General features: G+C 42.7%; 1 protein-coding gene across 1 annotated transcript in view; it reads right to left on the bottom strand.

The window, feature by feature from the left end:
- LOC105922790 (NXPE family member 3) overlaps positions 1-21,397 on the bottom strand; it is a 116,103-nt gene that overhangs the window by 3,761 nt on the left and 90,945 nt on the right. Inside the window, exon 5 of the mRNA XM_036132397.1 lies at positions 9,884-10,179. Within this exon, the coding sequence (XP_035988290.1) occupies positions 9,884-10,179 (296 nt within the window). The remainder of the gene's footprint in view (positions 1-9,883; positions 10,180-21,397) is intronic.

Below are 21,397 nucleotides of genomic sequence, written 5' to 3'. Positions count from 1 at the left end.
ACTTGTATCATAACGTAATAACCTCTAAGTAAACATCTTGTGAATGAGAATGCTTGTAGACTGACGTTTTTATTTATTTTTTTAATAATTTTTTTGCTGCCATGTCCTTTCAATGCACCCCCCCCCCCACACACACACACACACACACTCCCCCCTTTGTGTTGAACAGTGAAGTGTGGTGAAAACAGCTTTAATTCTCCATCACATAACTTTCATATCGCGCATGCATTGACTTTTTCAACTATTCTCTCTTGCGGTTTTTAGCAGTAACGCCATTGTTTCTTCTGGTTTAATATTATCCATATGCCTTCTTTAAAGATTTCTAATTCTACTCGCTGGACATGCGCACTTCCAAGCTTATTTCCTGTCATTGCCATGGTGAATTTACGTTCCAGTGATCAGGCTTTTTTTCATGCTCATGCTCACGTTCAATGGTTGATCGGCCGCTGTGTTTAGTTACCTGACTAATATCATCTGTTCTGAAATCAGACATGCTGAGTATGACAAAGGGAGGCAGAACTACTCAGAGTAGCAGCTTTCTACTCGGTGTAGATCACCCGTTTTTTCTGAAACGACGCTCAGAACAAAGACATAGGGCCCAACCTGCCCAACCATAAAGGCGTCTGCCCAACCCATCAATCAGCGGTGCGCTCCGATCAGCACCTGGCGCTCACTGAGCCGGGCCGTGGTACACCATCATACTAGAGTTGCAAAATGGTTTAAAAAACTTGGTTTATTATTTATTTTGTTTACGGTTAAGCTTGAATTTTATTTACTGTCTCTTTCAGGGTAATAAGCTCCTGCCCAGTTGCAAGCAAAGTGTAAGACTGGAATGACCTGGGAATTTAATGCCGATACATTTAAAAAATGTATCGGCATGAAAATAGGTATTTATTTACACATTGTGTAAACATCAGGGCATCATGATTAGTCATTTATCCATTATAGTCCAGAGTTTAACATTTGGCACTAGGATGTCTTCATTCCAATTCTCAAAAGTGCTTGAAAAATAACAAAATAAAAATATTTTTTGTACAAGCATGTGTTTTATTAGTGTCATTTATTGCAAAATTGCATATTAAAATGCCCAAACAGGCTATTACACTTTCAGAAATAAAAGGATAAAACATGCAATTAATTTGCAATTAATCTCTAGTTAACTATCAACATTATGTGATTAATCAATTCAAATAAAACATTTTAATCGTTTGACAGCCCTAATATAAATACATGTCTTGTGTCCTTCACATTTGTTAATTTAATTTTTTGTTGTCTGTTTTTAAAGAGTATTAATAGGTTTTCTGCTCGAAGCGGATAAAGTAAACTAATACTCACTCCCGAGTCCACACAGTAGATGGCACAAGTTTAAAAACAATAGTCTAACCTACTGGATCTAGCTAGCTACCTGAAAGAGCAGCTGCTAGCTAACCAAGTAATGAATGAGAACGTGTGGCAGCATGAACGTTAACAAAGTATTTTGTCATATTTCGGCCATAAAAATCAACAGAAAAGAAGAAGAGTAGATGACGGGACAAACAGTCATGGTAATGGGTTAGGGTTAGAGTGGAGGTTTAGCAGTAGATTTCAGTGATTTGTAAACAAAGCTTCTGATCTGTAAATACTTAAAAAAAGGCTTTCGAGGCAGACTATACTTATTTGCCAGTTGTTCAAAAGACATCAAAACACCACCACTATAAAGGTCTCCTATTTTATTTAAGCCCTCATTCAACCATGTTCTAAACCCACCACTGCCCTACAGTGGTGTTTTCTTTTATCGTCCTCTGTCGAAGCATGGTAGGAGGTGGGAAACTTTTCAACCAGTACTAGTTAGACAGATAAGTCAAGAAGGCAAAAAAGGATGATGTCCTTAAACTTCTATGTAAGCTAGGTGTTAGTGAAACTCCACAGATTTTATGAGGATGCCTTGGCAGGGCATTATGTAACAGGACTTCGAGGAAAGCCGTGATTAAGAATAACCTGATCCTAACCTAATATAAGATAGACTTGAATGCCTTATCCCTACGTTGTGGAATTTTGATGGATTTAATTAAGGTCTAAGTTATTGAGCAGCCTTGCTGAATAATATGCAGCAATAAGTACTGGGCAACTTCAATTAAACAGAAAGCAAAGGTAAAACACTAAACAAAGAGTAGCACCTAAAGCAACGTTGCTTTAAATAATGAAGGTTGAAAATGATGCAAGAAGCTGTGCAGTTTAAACCTTGTATTTGTTTTTTGTGTTTTGCAACAATGATTTGTGTAATACCGATTATTAGCACTGACCAATGAATGTCAAATACTGCAAAACTGCTTATTTAACAGATTTGTGCAATCCTAATGTTACTTGTTTTGAGATTTCTTTTTTATAAGGTATACAAGTTTTAAAATACCTCATCTGTTTGTTTTGTGGTGAGCGCTGTTTACTATGACCTGACTATTGAATGTGGAATACTGCTCTTCACATGTACATGCATTTTAGACTTAGACAAACTTTATTGTCTAAGTCAATAATGTATGTACAGAGTGCATACAGAACAAAATTTCGTTGCATACAGCTTACGACAATGTAATGAGATTGTAATTGAAATAAAACAATATTACAATTTAAAGTGCAGTAGTGATAATAATGTAACAGTGCAGAAGTAAAGCAGTTTTTAAGAAAGTGTGCATAATAATGTTCCACCATGTTCATAGTGCAAAACTAATGGTGCAACAAGGCATTCATTTGAAAAGTTCAATGTTGGCAGTGCAAAATAATAATGGTGCAAAATGCAGTGCATGTTCAGTTGTGTACTTTTAAAGCAGTGGCATGACACACTGTTTACTTGAAGTTAAACTTAACTCTACGTGTGTCATAGTTTAGGACGAAAGACTGAATGAGAGCAATTACAGAGGCAGGCAGCTTAGTTAAAGTGTTTATTGTCAGGTTGTAGTTTGAACAAGAAAAAGGTGTTGGCAGGTTGATGGTCTTCCGGGCTCTGCTGGGAAAGATGAAGAGGCTGGTGAACTTGGGCTGGACTGGTGGAAATGGTGTAGGGAGGAAGAACTCACAGAGGTGGAGACTTGGGTTCGGTCTTGGGGAAGTGCTGTCCAGAGGTCCAGGTTGTCGGAACAGGTCAGTTTAGTTCTCTCCTGTTGGTTTGTTGGAAGGTGGACAGGCAGGTGAGCGCAGGCAGGAGGGCTGAGCAGAGGAATGGTCCGAGGTTCTTCACGGGTTCTTGGTTGGTTTTCTGGGAGTGTCTCTGATACGGGTCCAGAGTCTGTGGTTCTTGACAAGGTGTCTCTTTGGTAAGATCCAGGGTACTGAGAGGAATAAAAACGCAGGCTTGGTTAGATTCAGGTTAACAAGGTAACAAGGACTAGACAAGGAGTTGGTCCATACCACGCTGAAGCGTTAACGAACTGACACCCTCCTCCTGGTTCCAGCTCCTTATGAAGGACTGTAATTAGCCCTGATGGAATGCACCTGCCCGTCACACCCTGCTGTGGAGAGAGGGAGGAAACCAGAGCAGAGCACAACTAGAGATGACAGGCTTGATCTGGGAAAAATGGAACGTTGGGTATACACGGAGATGAGGAGGAAGTCTGAGGCGAACCGCTATGGAGCTGATGATGCGGTCAATTTTGAAGGGACTGAGGGACCTGGGGGCCATCTTTTTGGAAACATCTTTTAAAGGGGAATCTTTCGCAGAAAGCCATACCTCTTGTGTAAGTGGCCGCAGGGAGGCGTATACGGTCGGCAATGTTTTTGTTCTGGATGGAGGTGCGTTTGAGTGCAGCCCATGTCTGGTCCCAGACCTTCCGACAATGGAGGAGGTGTGACCTGACCGATGGGAGGACGGATTCAGGGAAAGAGGTGGGAAGGAGAGATGGTTGATAGCCAAGTGATGCTTCGAACAGGGAGACTCCAGTTGCAGCGGAAACATGGGCATTGTGGGAATATTCCACCCACGCCAAATGGTGACTTCAGGTATGGGGGTCGTGAGAGCAGAGACAGCGGAGGGTGTTTTCAAGCTCTTAATTGAGCTGCTCGCACTGTCTGTTGCATTGGGGATGGTAGCCAGAGGAGAGGGAGGCCTTGGATCCTAAACACTGGCAGAACACTGGCCAGACCTGGGAGATGAATTGTGGACCGCGGTCAAAAACAATTTCCAAGGGGAGGCCATGGACTATGAAAACATGATTAAATAGTAACCTAGCAGTCTAATGAGCTGATATTTAAGTTTAGACAGGGCCACCAGGTGAAATGCTTTGGAAAAAATGGTTGATTATGGAGAGGATGACGGTTTTGCGACTTGACGGAAGAAGACCAGTGACAAAGTCAAGAGCTATGTGGGACCAGGAACGGCTGGGTCTAGGTAGGGGCTGAAGAAGGCCAGCAGGAGGTTTACTGGAGCCCTTGTTTTTGCCGCACACAGAGCAGGCAGATACAAATTCGGCAAATTTATTAAGAGATAGCCACCAGAAATATCGCTGAATAAAGGCGATGGTATGGCTCGAACCAAGGTGACCCCAGCAGATTACTTGGGAACTTGGGGGCACCTCCGGGGTCTGGTTCACCCACTTGAGCCTGCTTAATTTGTTTCTCTAAGTCCCAGGTAGCAGCACCCACAACACAGGACTCAGGAACGATGGTATCAGGTTCCTCGGTTTCTTCGGTGACGTGAATAGCCTAGACAGAGCATCAGGTTTAGTGTTCTTGGAACCCAGGCGGTAGGTGATGGTGAAATGAAACCGAGAAAAGAACAAAGACCAATGGCTCTGGCAGTAGTTCAGTCGTCTGGCTGACTGGATGTATGCGAGATTCTTATGGTCAGTCCAGATGATGATTTGCAGTTCTGTTCCCTCCAACCAGTGATGCCACTCCGCCAACGCTACCTTGATGGCCAAATGTTCTCGATCCCCCACGTCATAATTCCTTTCTGCGGGTGAGAAGCATCTGGAGAAAGAGGCACAAGGATGGAGCTTCCCATCAGAGACGGACATCTGAGACAGGACGGCCCCTACTTTGGAATCGGAGGCGTCAACCTCCAGAGTGAACTGCACAGAGGGGTCGAGATAGGTGAGGATGGGAGCCTGAGAGAACCTCTACTTTTAGAGCCAGAAGGCCTGATCGGCTTCTGATGACCAATGGAAGGTCTTCTTGGTGGAGGCCAAGGCTGTGAGAGGTGAGGCGATAACACTATAGTTCTCTTATAAACTCACTTTCTTTTTTCAGGTATCACATTACACATGTCAGCTTAAATAATAATACATATGATTTAGCAATGGCATCAAGGTGTTACTCGATTGTATATGTTGCTTTATGTCTGTTGGTTGTGCTGTTCTTTTTGAGTCTCTTTCCAGGTGATGGAGCAGACAGAGGACATTTTATCATTCTCTCCCTTTTATCTCTTCTTTCTTTCACCTCTTCTCTTTCTTTTTTTCTCTTCTTGTTCTTCCTTTACTCTCCCACTTTCCCATTGTAGTGTCCATATAATTTTAAATTCTCCCTGCAGGAATCACAATAAAGCTATTTACATGCACAAATCAAGCGGAGCATTATGGCGAAAGCTGTTTGCTCCACTTGTGAAAGCAAAATCTGTCGAGCTCTATTTGGCATTAAGACATCAATTCTTATTGCCACATTGCTAGACAGGACACTGGGGAAAAAAAAAAAAAAAAAAAAATATATATATATATATATATATATATATATATAAACACACGGTAGAAGTTGGCAAACCCCAGGAAGCGCTGAAGCTGTTTACGGGTCTTTGGAGTGGGCTGGTTGATAACTGCTTCGACCTTTCCTGGGTCCGTTTTCACCTGTCCACCCTCAAAAATTAATCCAAGGAAGCCGATGGTTTCTTGGTGGAACTCACATTTCTCTGACCTGGCGGACATGCTGCTGATGCTGCCTGGGGTTCTGAGAGAAAATCAGGATGTCATCAAGGTACACAAAGACGAACTGGTTCATAAAGTCTCTGACCACATCGTTAATAAGGGCCCGGAAAACGACGGGGGCATTGGTTAAGCCGAATGGCATGACCAAATATTCGAAATGGCCGATAGGGGTCTTGAACGCTGTCTTCCATTCATCCCCTTCTCGAATCCGGACCAAGTGATAGCCGTTGCGGAGGTCCAGCTTGGTGAATATAGTGGCTCCCTGAACCATATCAAACGCAGATGCTAGGAGGGGTAAAGAATACTTATTTTCAACTGTGATTTGGTTTAATCCACGGAAATCAATGCAAGGTCGTAATGTTTTATCTTTCTTCTCGATGAAGAAGAACCCTGCCCCGAGTGGTGAAGAGGATGGTCGAATGATGCCTGCTTTTAAGGAGTCGTTGTATGTGTTTCATTGCTCATTGTTGGAGTAGTTGTGGTTGTATGGGTGACCATACCCACACATTTTGGAATTGCCTGATACAACACTTTTAGGAAGGGATCAAGACGTGTTGGAGAGAATACTCAATTGAAGCATTCCACTTGACCCTATAATCTTTCTGCTTGATGTGTTTCATGGCCCCCTCACTCATGATCAGAGGTCTCATTTATGTAACTTTGTGTGGAACCCATACTAAATGTCTAAGTGGGCCTAATCCAAAAACTGAAAATGGACAGCAGAAAAAAAAAACTCAGACTTATAAAGCACCCCAGCACACACTTTTCATTTACAGATCACAGCTGAACCTGAAGGTTTATCAGGTTCTGCCTCATGTTCTCCCCTCTACCTGCACAGATACAACCATAAATCATCAATGCAAAGCAACTCATGTGTAGTGGAGCTTAAGCGGGATTTCAGTCTGAAGAAACTCTATTGTCTACCTCAGCTTTGCACTGGTTCTCCTTGAAGCCAATCAGCATCCTGGGTTCATCTTAAAAGAACTCCACATCCTCGTCTCAGCCTTCAGCTCAGCGGGCAAGCGGTGGCGGCGCCGTGTCTGGTTTGGACTCTGATGACTGGATTCAAGAGAGAACTTATCTTCATTTCCTCCTGCTCATAGGAACACCGTCTAGCCGCGCATCTATCCTCTCCGACCTCTGTATTTGCTCCAGGACATCTTGACCAGCGCTGAGCTGGCCTCCTTCCGCCCGTGGCGTCTCATTCTGTCACCCAGCCTCTGTTTTCCGTCCGCTCCGATTTCTGGCGCAATGAACTTGCAAATCCTCCGCTTCCTCGTCAGGCGACGCAGACGCCGTCCCAACTCTGACTCAGTTCCGGTCCCGCTTCGCTTCGTAGCACGCCGGGGTCTTTCTTCAGCTCATTCCGTGGTGCTGGCTCTGGGCACACGGATCCGCACGTCTCTCCGCGGGTCCTTCTCTGGTTTCGATCGGCTTTCAGGGGCCCACCTTCCCGTGTCGTCCCTGCCGCAACTTTCAGCCGGATCTCCTCTCTCGTGCCCGCTCCGAGCAACACAGGGTAACATGTATCCACTCTTGTTTTCATTCATATATTTTCCATTGCATGCGTTTCGCTCATCATCGCCTTGAACTGTCCGACTATTCAGGCAGAAGTATTCCATCCATTCTAATGTTGTTTTTGTTTTTCTTGGTTTTGGTGGCTGGCAACGGGCTTGTAGTAGCATTACTGCCACCTACTGGTTATCTTTCGAGATGGTCTATTTTATGTCTTTGTATCCTATTCATTTATTCATTCATTAATCTTTTCTTTTTTTCTGTTTTCTCTTACTATCTTTGATATGGTAAGGTTTCTTCACGTCTCCACTTTATCATCGACCTGCAGGCTGTACTAGCAAATGATGTCTCAGCGTTTTCAAATCTCTGATTTGTCATCCAAAGACTAACTATTGGCAAATCCCTTCCACATTAAGCATCTACAATGACATTTATGTTCAGTTTAACCGGACTGTAGGGTTAGGCCGATACCCATTTTATTTCAGAACTGCATTTTAAATTCAGCAATTAATACCAATTGTTATTAAAACCACTGCAACTCTAGTGCAATTCGCCATTTGTTTGGACTGGTCTGTTTTGGATTCAGACCTCTTATTCATGCTGACCAGGCCACTTTTGTCACTCTTGTCATTCCATCGGTCATTTCAATGTTTTGCAATCAATTGCTTCAGGTGTCATGCAATTATAATGTTAGCTATTTAATGTTTCTTGTTTGTAGGTATCGTCTGATGAATGTCAGCTGGGAACTGATGTCGGGATGGCTGTTGGGGGATGGTTCGAGTACTGGCGATCTTTAACAGCAACTTTGCTCATGTTTTTTAGGGATTGACTATTTTTTCTTTTAAGTTCAAGAATTCATTTAAGACGAATATCCGGAAAGCATCACTGAGGGTGCTGTTGTCTGGTTGATACTATTTTTAATTATGGATCCTCTCTGTAGGCTGGTGAGGCTTTCTAAGCTACTAAGCAATGAGATCATCAGTTTTATCAGAATGCAGTGCAGAATCTGAATTTAAGTATTAATTTCATTCAAACAACATGAAATGAGCTAAATAAGCTTAATCGATTCATAACAGCATTTGGTATGCGTTCGGCATTCTACGCATTTATGAGTTAAGCAATCATTATTGATTATGTCTTAAAGAAGTGTTACCCTTTTTTCATCGTCCTTCATTTTCTCGTTTTCTTCTTATAGATATTCCTTTCACTATTTCCAGTTGTTTTTTCAAACTAACCTGTCAGCCCTGCAAATTGAGTTCTAGGTATTTATCTCAACCCATTATCTCAAAGCCATCATGGATGGCTTTCTGCCTGCAGGCAAGCTCTTGAATTCTCGAGATATCAGTTTAGTTCTCATGTCAGTGTTTCCGAGCGTCAGCTGCTCTCCTTGCTCGGTCACCTCAATCTCGCTGGTGCATCATTGCAAGAGTTACGCATATGCCAGGCAGCACGAGTTCACTAATTCATACCCCTCCTTCTTTGAACAGGATACTCTGGTAGAGAGCCGCAGTTCTGAACCTTCCTTCTGGTCTGGCTTGCTACTCGACCGGATCGGAAATATACTTTCTATAATGATGTCTTTTGTCTGTAGATATGTTTAAATTTTATGGATGCTGTCATCCGTAAGTTTTGGGGGATCTTCGCTTTTCAAAACGCTTTCTTACATCAGAGGGTCCCCATGCCAACACACTGTTTTCAAATCATCCAGAAAACCATTAAACTAATGGCCTTCCATCTAGTGTTATTCCAGCATTCATTCAGGATGAGAGCTGCGCAACCACAGACGCTCATGGAGCCCAATCGCCGGGCCGATGGTCATCATCAGCATGCCTCACATATCTGTTTTGATCATTCATTCATGTTAGCTGTCCGATGCTCTCAACTTCAAGGTAAATTAACTGCGAATACTGGTGGTGGATTCGAATCTCATTCAAGTCTCGCCAGACCCGTATGTATCACTCTTTCAAATTGGTATTATAATTTATCCTCACGTTATTCATCACACTTATGTAACTCCTTTCTCTATACGATCGATATTCCATGCTCCGCATCTCATCTTATATGGTCATTCATAATGGCTTAAGCCCACAGACACAGATGACCAAGTGGAAAGAATAGAGCTGATTAGGCAGTTGCAGATGGGAACAGGTGAAGTTGATGATAGTTGCTGTGTTCATTGGTAGATACACAGACAGCCAGGATAGAATCATAAAGTGAGAACATTGATATGCTATCCTGTGTGAGATTTGAACCAGAGACCTTTTTTCTAACAGTCATCCGATCTTTGTGAATTTAAAAAAGCTGTATCGCTTTATGATTAAAGCCTAAGTTTTAGATAGGATCCTAATCCTAAATTGTACATAGGATATATAAGTTGGATGTAAACGAGTGGCTGAATTATCCCCAAAATATTTTGAGCTAAATCTGCAGATTATTTCATGAAAAACCTGAATGGTGTAGTGTAAACCAAACATTAAACTTACCGTTGAAAGAGCTTATCTTCCATGGGTTCTGTTTTTGTTGTAAATCCTCCTCTAAAATGGCTGATCCTGGTATCACAGTTCAGTTTCTTTGGCCTGTAGCAGAACCAGGGCTCACCTGTGTGGAGGTCAGTGTAGTTGCACAGCTTTTCCCTGGGAGCCTTAAGGCACACATTGCATGTAACTGTTTCGGTGATGGAGCCTGAGCGAAACTCGCTTAGAAAATGTGCTCTGTCAGGCTGCTCTTTGGTAACTTTCTCCAACAGCGTGATGGCCTCACTGGGGTGAACCAGGGTGACCTTTTAGGAACAAAAGAGAATAAACAAATCTATATTTTGATTATTTAGCATGGATGACATTAAAGTCAAAACTTGTTGAGGGACATTTATACAACTATTAGTAAGGGATTTAATTTTATATGTTTAAGGCAGTAAAAAAGTTCCTTAACTCATTTCTTCTGCTTTTGCTTTTTTGCCAAGACTAAATGTGCAAGATCCCAAAACAAATTTTAATAACCATACAGAGATAATGACGTAGAAACAGTGGATTTTAAAAATGTAAAGTAGCTAAAGCTTTACAGTCCAGTCTGGCCTTATGTGAAAAGTTAATTCTCTGAATCTAAAAACTCTTTCGACCAGCATTTGAGGCCACTGTTGCAATAAAGCATTTTTTTGTTCTTTCACCCTTTTTTTTTCTTTTTGCATATTTATGACAAAATATTTTTTTCTGTATTTTCCCACTACCCTTTTTATTCTTTCATATTTATTTACAGCCAAATACATTATATATATATATATATATATATATATATATATATATATATATATATATATATATATATAATGTTTTCTCCCATAATTTTTTTTTTAATTATTTTATCGTCCTTGTAATACAGAAACACTGATATATTTCTGCCTGTAATATATCCCTGTGATATTTTCCGCAATGAATATCCCTCGGCCCTTTTATTTACATCTTTTTTTCCACTTGGTCTGACAGTGCAGCTGTCAAACCAAAAGCAGAGGGGGTGGTCTTAGGAACAGCGTCATGGCTTCAGCTCCTTGCCTATTGGCCGATGTCAAGGCTGTGAGAAATAACTGCCTAGTGCCTAGATTTGGAAAGGTGCTAGTTGTAGCAGCTAATTTCTATTGTATTATTGCTAATGAATTTAGAATCATTTTGGTTTAGGCAGTTAGGATAATTTACTGTATCACGTTGACTGTCTAACTCAGAGAATATTTAAGTTTACAGGAACATGAATTATTATGCCAGTTTTTGGGCCTCTTTGAAAATAAAAGGATGCACTAGAGGCCTACTATGTTTGATATCTAATCAGACAAAATATATTTAAAGAACCTCAAGGTTATATTGTCTTTTAACATATCTAATAATATTTATTGAAAATATCTAGGTATTCAGTTTTCAAAATTAAATCCTGCAAAATAGGCCCAATATATAAAAGGATGATATCTGTCCTGACCTTAGTTTCTATAAATGTGGGTCAAAATATTTATCTTCTATTTTCATTTGAAATCTCAAAATTAAAACTCCATAAACATGGTAAAAAATTTACCAATGTTAGCATTTTCAGAAGCATTTCAAAATAAAATGATGTATTTTACCCATCTATATTTTGTACCGATCAAAAGTTAACCATTTTTAGGTGTCAAAAAATCAAAAAATATCATCCATAGAATTAAAAAAACTAACTCCAAAAATGTATAGACCTGGGGTCGCTGGTGCCTATCTCCAGCCTTCACCGGGTGAGAGGCGGGGTACACCCTGGACAGGTCACCAGTCTGTCGCAGGGCAACACAGAGACAAACAGGACAAACAATCATTCACGCACACACTAACCTAAGGACAATTTAGAGAGACCAATTAACCTAACAGTCACGTTTTTGGACTGTGGGAGGAAGCTGGAGTGCCCGGAGAGAACCCATGCATGCAAAGGGAGAACATGCAAACTCCAAGCAGAAAGACCCAGGGTTGGCTTGAACCCAGGACCTTCTTGCTGCAAGGCAACAGCGCTACCCACTGCGCCACTGTGCAGCCCCGTTCATGATCCATTAAAAAGAAAAAATTGTCTGACATCTCAGGGTGATTCCTCTTCATATTAACAGTAAGCCATTCAAAGATATCACCTAAAAAAAGTTACACTATTTCTAAGGGAGGCGTCCAGGAGGCATCCTAACCAAGCCACCTCAACTGGTTCCTCTCGACGTGGAGGAGGATTGGCTCTACTCTGAGTCCTCCCCGGATAACTGAGCTCCTCACCCTTTTCTGTCTCAAGACCATGGTTTCGGATTTGAAGGCACTGATCCTCATCCCGGCCGCTTCACACTTGGCTGTGAACTGCTCCAGTGAGAGCCTAACCCTATCTCTAAGGGAGAGCCCAGACACACTACAGAGAAAACTCATTTCGGCTGCTTGTATTCGGGACCTTGTTCTTTTGGTCATGACCCAAAGCTCATGACCATAGATGAGGGTAGGAACTTAGATCGACCTGTAAATCGAGAGCTTCACATTTTGGCTCAGCTCTCTCTTCACCACAATGGACCGGTAAAGCACCCATTCACAGCAGTCACAGAACCAATCTGCCTGTCGATCTCCAACTCATTTGTGAACAACACCCCAAGATACTTAAACTCCTCCACTAGGGGCAGTACAACCTCCCCAACCCGGAAAAGGCACTCTACCCTTTTCTGTCTCAAGACCATGGTTTTGGATTTGAAGGCACTGATCCTCATCCCGGCCGCTTCACACTTGGCTGTGAACTGCTCCAGTGAGAGCTGTAGATCACGCCCTGATGAAGCCAATAGAACCACGTCATCCGCGAATAGCAGAGACGCAATACTAAGGCCACCCAAAGGGATCCCCCCAACACCTTGGTTGCTCCTAGAAATTCTGTCCATAAAAGTTATGAACAGAATAGGTGACAAAGGGCAACCTTGGCGGAGTCCAATTCTCACTGGAAATGAGTCCGACTTACTGCCGGCAATGCAGATCAAGCTCTGACACTGGTCATACAGAGACCTAACAGCCCTTATTAAAGGGCCCGGTACTTCCCACCACAAGACCCCCCAAGGGACACGGTCGAATTCCTTCACCAGATCTACAAAACACATGTAGATTGGTTAGGCAAACTCCCATGCACCCTCCAGCCATACACAAGTCTTTCTCCATGGCCTCTCCGACTCTTCCCACGCCAAAGTTTTTTCCTCAGTGACCAGCTGAGCCATCTGCTGCTTTGACTGCCACAATGTATCAGCTGCTTCCGCAATCCCACAGGCCAATAAAGTCCAATAGGACTCCTTCTTCAGCTTGACAGCTTCCCTCACCGCTGGTGTCCACCAGCATGTTTGAGGGTTTCTGCCGCGACATGCACCAACAACCTTATGGCCACAGCTCTGACTAGCTGCCTCAACAATAGAGGCATGGAACATGGTCCACTCAGACTCAATGTCCCCGACCTCCCTTGGGAAGTGTTCAAAGCTCTCCCGGAAGTGGGAGTTAAAGCTCTGTCCCACGGGGGACTCTGCCAGACGATCCCAGCAAACCCTCACAATACGTTTGGGCCTACCAGGTCTGACTGGCTTCCTCCCCCACCATCGGAGCCAGCTCACCACCAGGTAGCGGTCAGCTCCACCACTCTCTTCACCCAAGTATCCAAGACATGCAGCCGCAGGTCAGATGAAACAACAAAGTCGATCATTGATCTACAGCCTATGGTGTCCTGGTGCCAAGAACACATATGGACACCCTTATGCTTGAACATGGTGTTCGTTATGGAAAATCCATGATGAGCACAGAAGTCCAACAACAGAACACCACCCGAGTTCAGATCAGGTGGGCCATTCCTCCCAACCACACCCCTCCATGTCTCACTGTCATTGCCCATGTGAGTGTTGAAGTCCCCCCAGAAGAACAAGGGAGTCCACAGGAGGGGCACTCTCCAGTACCCTCTCTAAGGACTCCAAAAAGGGTGGGTAATCTGAACTGCTGCTTGGCACATAAGCACAAACAACAGTCAGAGCCCATCCCCCCACACATATGCGGAGCCAGCAAGATGAGGCGCAACAAGTATGACCACTCCTGCTCAGCGCCTCCCACCATGGGCAACTGCAGAGTGAAATATTGTCCAGCCCCTCCCAAGGAGACTGGTTCCAGAGCCAGAGCCATGCGTCGAGGTAAGTCTGACTACCTCAAGCGAGAACTCTCTATTTCTAAATGTTATATCATTTATAGTTGATGTGAATAATGTAACAAATTAAAAATAACATCTGGGCTATTCTAAAATAACCTATATTTTCACATCATAGTCATAAAAATCATTTGTAAGGGCTTCCTGTTCAGGGTAGGACTAGACCACCTGTATCACTAAAAATGTATATCATATTTACTGTATTATCGGAAGCTAATCGAGTATGACAATATCATTTTTTTTTGTATATTTACTAGTTACAGACTTGTAAAGGTCATGATAATTACATTACACTTAGCTTAATTGGATGCCTATTTAACAAATTCTACTGGATATCTGGACAGAAATCATCCTTGGATGAATTCTTTAAAAATGTTATCAGTATCGTGTCTCATACATTGGCCATATTTACCAGACTTTAAGATAATTCAGCTGTGAGGTTCTTGACATATGTTTTATCTGATTAAATGTGGAAAACAGTCCGTCTCTAATGCATGATTTTATTTTGAAGGTGGCCCAAAAACTGTTGTAATAATAATTGCTCCATGAAACTGAAATATACTGTTCCAGAGCAGGACAGAGTATCAAAGCCCAAAATTCCTGTGGAAGCTGTTAAAAAGGATCAAGATTGCAAAGGGTACCCACTTTAGCTGGACATCTATATGTTAGTAATGTGCTGAAGATTTTCTGTGACATTGTGCTGCCTTTATAAAGAGATGATGGGAGAGTCTGTGAGATCTGTGAGACCATGCTCACACTAAAGACAAAGCTAACAACAATGAGAGATACAGTAGATTGCTTCTTTGGAATTGAGACCAGTGCTCCACTCCAGCAGTTTTAGAGCAAAAAGCTTGTGTGATATATCCAGTTTTTAACAAGGTTCCTCTCACCTACCTAGGGAGGTGGTATAACTTTTCAGACAACAACCAGAAGACCAGTGAACTTTCTAAGGAGTACTGTAGAAATCTGCCTTGGCAGAAAAATGTGGAGAAAAGAACTTCATTTTGCTTCAAGGCACAAAGACACCAAATATGACCATTGCAGCTTTTCTGTTAAGCATTTCCATCACTAATGCTGCTGTAGATGATGTTTCTCATCTACAGCACAGACAGCAGCTTGGACTGCCCTGTGTTCTGTTTTTGCTTTTTACGTGTACAATTCAAGTCAGAACTAAAGTTGGATACAGTTATTACATTTCAACTCAATGAACTGAATGAGAAGGTCCTTTTAGAAGCTGCAAGACAGAAAATACATTCAAAGGTCAAGCAGGGTTTCTCAGAAAATAGATGTATAGATTAGAGTAATAATGATCTTTAGAGATGCAAAATCTTCACACTAAGCATTTGCTTTTTTACGGTTCATTGAGGAGCTCTCCAAGGTTACTGCATGCAAGTGTGGACCTGGATGCAGTTTTGTGTTTCTTAGGCCCTGTTCCCACTGCAGGAAAATATGGTCCAAATCAGATTTTTTGTGGGTCAAGTGACCAGGTCAGACTGTATAGAAAATCTGGCCCCCATCTGATCCCCATCTGATCTTCTCAAGACACATTTGAGCCACTTGGATTTGGACCACATAATGTGGTCCTAAATCCAATTTGATTTCTGAATGTGACTCCAGTGGGAAAAAGGATTTTGGAGGTGCTGTTAACCTCCTGAGATTGTGGTGAGGCATATAAGACACTTCGCAGAGTTAGAGCAGCATATTTTTCATCATTAATAGAGAAAAAAAAAATCTTAGGTTTATTTTTAGTACAGTTGCCAAACTTACCCAGAGTCATAGCTCTGTTGATCCCTCAGCTCTCAACAGTAATGACATTATGGGATTTTTCAGAAATAAAATTGATTCCATTGAAAATAAAATAATTGGCATCCTCCCAAACATGATTACCTCGTCCTCGGTAAGTGAGGCAGCATTGGAGGAATCTTTATAACCTTTCTAACCGTGTTTGAACTGTTTAGGGTTTTCTGAGTTATCTAAAAATTTTAGCTTCATCTAAACCTTCAACTTGTTAGACCCAATCCCAACCTGTCACGATTTGGGTTTTGTCTTGGTTTATGTTATCAGATTTATTTAAGTTTCTGCTTTTGGGGTCTTGTTTGGTTTTGATTTAGACATGTTGTTCTGTTTAGGTTACCTGTTTTCCACCTGTCACTTTATCAGCTCTGTTTGGTCTCCCCTCAGCAATCTGTCAGCTTTCTTGCCCTGATTAGTTCACCTGCCTTCCCTGTAATTAGTTTTCACTCCATTTCACCTGTGTACTCCACTATATAGTTCTGCCTCGGTCTTCAGTTCTCTGCCAGATCATTTACGAGCCCACGGTGAGTTTTTTTCCAGCGTTCTATATTCTGATTGACCTGTTGATGCAAACCCGATTGCTTTTTGATTCTGAGCCAGCCTGTCCCTTGATCTGTTTTTTCCTGCCCTGTCTGACTGATTGCCTGTTTTGCCTACCCGAATCTGCCTAATGTTGTGCCAGTTCAGACGGACAAAAACGGCATCAATTCGGGACGTAACGGACTGCGTTACCCATGATGCAATGTGGTCAAAATGGCCACCAACTCATGTGGTCAAAATGGCCACCAACTCCCATCACGCAACACGGCAAAATTGCCGCCGATCAAGATAAGGTTGCTATGGTGATGGCTATAAAACCCGATCACACACGACAATCTTTCTTCTTCCCTGGCTTTAGCCAACCCGAGAAGACACACACAGCTGTTTCCGCTGGGGCAATCCCACGCCACGTGTTTGAGTTTCTCGCTGGACCGAGATTTTTCGACGCAACGGTTATTCCCTGCTTTGCATAACAGGAGGTCGACTAAAATAAGTACTTTTAAATTCCCTCTGATCAAAAGACTGAGAGACGCCGTATCTCCCAGTGATCGAAGAGGACCCCGCTTTGTCTGGCCAACAAAGCGACTGTGAACCCGGAGGAAGAAACGAAGGAGATTTTTACCCGTCCCGCTGCAGCCTGCGGAAAACTGCGCTCGTCAAGACGCGTCCAGAAAGCCACTACTCGGAGCGCTCCGGACCAGCCCCGAGGCACCTCAAAGTAACGGGGTTTTCCCCTTTTATGTCTGTCTCACCAACAGGGTGTTTAGAAGTGCCTGGGCAGACGTTAGAACTTTGTAGGTGTTGGTTAATGCTTTTATTCCACGACGAAGTTAAAATTATTTTGCTGAACATTTTCTTTGTATGTGCATGCATTTTACAATTGATTTTGCTGTGTTGATTTGTGATTCATCAATAACCCCGCCGTGGGTCACTGTTTCAGTTTCTTTTCCATCTTCTTCCCTGCTTTCCCCCCCTCTCTCTTTTCGCTTCTTCTTATCAGTGTAGTCTTTGTCCGAGCTCGATTCGCGGGTTTGTTTAAACTCCCAGTTAGCCGCGCCCTCTCGAAGCGAGGCATTATCCCATCAGCGTAAGCGTGGTTACGTCATTAGGACCTCCCCTCATACGTCATCGTAGCAGCCATCTTGGGAGGGTGACGTGTATCTAAACTGTAGGGAGCTTAGCTGAACTAGCTTTTGTGTAAGACATCAAAGCGTCCAGTGAGATTCTCGAAGCTGTTCTGTCTGTCAATGCTGATACGTCAAATGCCGGTGTTTTGAGGGCGGTGTTAAACAACTGTGAGTTAAGTTAAGATCTGCTAACCACTCATTTTAATCCATTGTTTATTTTTGTTTTGTTCTTTATTTCCACATATATATTTTGCATGTTTTAGTTAGTAGTGAGTAAGAATTCCAAAGTTGTTGAATCAGAGAATAGGGGGTTTTCACTGACGTCACTGGCCAACTTCCGGTCCGCCATATTGGGTGGTACACTTCCTTATCTCTAGTTGTCGTACACGTATTATCGTATCGCGAATGGATAAGTACGCCAGCACGCTAGAGCGACCAGATAAGGACGTATATCTGAGGAAATGTTCCGTGATCGACCATATGGACCCGTATGCCCTCCACGGTGCCTTGTTTAGCCGTAATCCAGATGATTGGCCAAATTGGTGTTCGGTGAAAACCCTCTGCACACTCTTGAGGAAATGAGAGCTTACAAGGGTCTAGAGGCTCACAACCAGTTCACATCTGGTTATGTACATCAAGGAAATCGCCATCATACGTGGACGGGTGAGTTTTAATAAGATGGTAAAAATGTAAACAATCCGACGCAAATGTGTCGCATGCTTCTGCGGTGGCTGACGGCCGGCGGTGTGCGAAGGCGCTTGGCTGCAGGGCCGATCGACGCCGCTCGCGGCTTTAATTATTTAAGCAGAACAATGACCAGTGCAAAATTAAGTTGTATTTACCGTATTGGCGCCGGTAGGAGCTGCAGATCATAAAGCCAGCAAACAGTGGGAACACATCAACTCGTTCAAAGGTAAGCTGTGCTCAGACGGGCTCTGGCACATGCTAACCATTAGTGCTAACAACCACTCACGCATGTAATGTACTTTTAACTAGCTGCTATGTGTTTCAAAGGTTTAGAACACACTCTCATTGACATCGGGATACTGTGGAAAGTTATGTTCGGTCGACTTACAGCCGCGATCCAAGCGAGCCGACGACTCTTTGTTATCGCTAACAGTTGTTCTCCGTGGTTGCGCCTCCAGGCAGGAAAGCGGTGGAAAATTAACCTGTTTCTATGTTTTTCCCATGGCGATCATGTGTTGCGCTGTTACAGCCCACAATACAGCAACGGTTTACCATGGTTTACCATGAAATCAAGTTAAGGTGAAATTAATCAAATTAAAACACAGCTGAGAGAGGGAGTACAGTACGCGGTAGTCATAGGCAGTAGAGGCGGCGGAGGCAGTCAACATGGCAGCCGCGGAAAGTAATAAGTCATAACGCCCAAGCCCTATTATTAATATATTCTTCTTACATGTTTTAAATACTTAACAGTTAATTACCTGTGACAAAGTGAGCACCGCAGACTCTGGCGTATTCCAGCTTAACACCGTCCAAATCGGACCTGGATATCCGTGTCAGCCATAGGTGACGGTGTTGTTCAGAGAGCTGTTTTGTTTTTTCACACTGATTCACGATTACGGCTGGTAGGCGATAGAAAGAGCGTTGATCTCCACCTCCACTAATGCATTAACTAATGCATTAGTGGTATAAATACTTATAAGCTTATAGCTAACATCACCACCATTTGAACTATATTTGTTATAGCAGAATTTTGAGTTGAATGATTTATTATTTAAATTATAATACCAAATTATAATTAATAATAATAATAAGTATATTCAACCAATTTATGGCATAACACTAAGGAATATCCGAGCTTGCTTTATCCCTGTCGGTACTTCTGCCTGATTTTGGACTGCCTTTTTGTGTACCGTTTTTGGACTGCCATTTTGACTTTTGATCCTGCCTGTCCATGTCCTGCTTGTCTGAGAGCAATAAAACATCTGAACCCGAAATGTCTGCTTGTTAGCCTGAATACTGAGTCCACCCGCTCAGTTCCGTTCTTAACACAACCTAGTTATTTAAGAAGGTATTCCCTTTGATTAATGCCCCTATTTTGGACATGATTAATCTATCTTTGGTAAATGCATATGCACCACAGGCTTTTAAAGTAACTGTTATTAAACCTTTACTTAAGAAACCATCTCTTGATCAAGATGACTTAATAAATTACAGACCTATATCTATCAAACATTTTAGGTAGGAAAAGAAGATTAAAGTAGTTGCTATCATTTGAATCCCTTATTAAACAGGTTTCAAGGGTTTCCTCTTTTTTACCTCCAAAATATTGCCAAAATTAGAAATACTCTGTCTAAAAGAGATGCTGAAAAACTAGTCCATGCATTTGTTACTTCAAGGCTGGACTATTGTAACTATTCTTTAGTCATCAGGCTCCTCTACTGTGGAACCAGCTTTTAGGTTTTTGTTCTCTGTCATTTTTTTTTTCATAGTATGTACACCTGGTCTGGCATTCTGTTAGCTGTGACATCATCCAGGGAAGACAGATCATCCGCTATTACCATATAATGTAGAACAGATTACTGGATCAATGTGTGCTTCTGTGCTTTATTGTCTCTCTTGTTGTCTCTGCTCTGTCTTTTCTAACCCCCAGTCGGTCGAGGCAGATGACCGTTCACACTGAGTCTGGTTCTGGTTCTGCTGGAGGTTTTCCTACCTACTAAAGGGAGGTTTTCCTCTCCACTGTCTCTTCATGCATGTTCAGTATGAGGGATTGCTGCAAAGCCATGGACGATGCAGACAACTGCCCCTCTGGCTCTACGTTCTTTCAGGAGGAGTGAATGCTGTACAGTTTTGGCCTGCCTGTCTCCCCATGAACTTTCCAGATGCTTCCACCTCCCATGCAGCCCAGTTCTCACTCCACCTCCTCCTTGGTTCCACCTGCCGTTCCTAATTATCCCAGACTCAGTACACCTGCCAACACCTCTACTTAAACCTCCCTCAGTCTGCTCTTCCCCGCCGGATCGTCATCATTCTTCATCCAAACCTTGTCCTGCTTCTCATGTCTGCTAGTCAGGACTTCCATGCCAGCTAGCCAGAGCTTCCTACGTCTGCCAGTCTAAGCATCTCGCGTCTGCTAGTCAGAGCTCCCATGCCTAATAGCCAGAGCTTCCTACGTCTGCCTGCAGAAGGTCCCTTCGTCGATGCCTGCCTGCCCGCCTCTAAGTCATCTCTCTGCTATGCTGCTAGTTCTCCTGCTACCCCAGCGCTCCAAGTAATCTCTCTGCTGTGTTGCTGGATCTCCTGCTACCCCAGCACTCCAAGTACTCTCTCTGCCGTGTTGCTGGCTAATTCTGGCTCCCAGCGTACTTCTGATTCCACAGCACAGCACCTGCATCTCTCTCTTTTGATTACAAAAAGGCACACTATGAATTATCAGATTCACATCCAGGCAATGAAAACACCCCCGATTATCATTAATCTATGGGTTTGTTAATCAATGTAGCTCTATAACCTCATTGGTGACTGATCATAGACGCTTTCATCAAGCGTCTATGATCAGACATTTTAAACACTTGAAGCACACAATGGTTCATGCTGTGTTTTTACGCATAATCCAGCTGCTTACTTTTTTCCTCTTTCAGGTCCATGCACTTCAATGACCGTTTTAGTTTCTAACCTTTTTGTCACCTTTCACAGCAACAGGTTTCTCATGTCAGTCTCCTCTCTTGTCCGTGATTACGCAAGCTGAATTTGAAGTTGTACTCCAAGCACGTTTTGTTTGTGGTTGGAGCGAACAAAATAAGTACATTCTGCTTCGCTTTTAGTCCACTTATAGTCTTAAAGGCGGAAGCCTGTATGAAATAAATATAGCACTTTTTTATGCAT

This window comes from Fundulus heteroclitus, unplaced genomic scaffold (assembly GCF_011125445.2).
Source record: "Fundulus heteroclitus isolate FHET01 unplaced genomic scaffold, MU-UCD_Fhet_4.1 scaffold_50, whole genome shotgun sequence".
Lineage (NCBI taxonomy): Eukaryota > Metazoa > Chordata > Actinopteri > Cyprinodontiformes > Fundulidae > Fundulus > Fundulus heteroclitus.
Note: the sequence above shows the minus strand (reverse complement) of the source record. Positions and strands in the feature narration are given on the sequence as shown.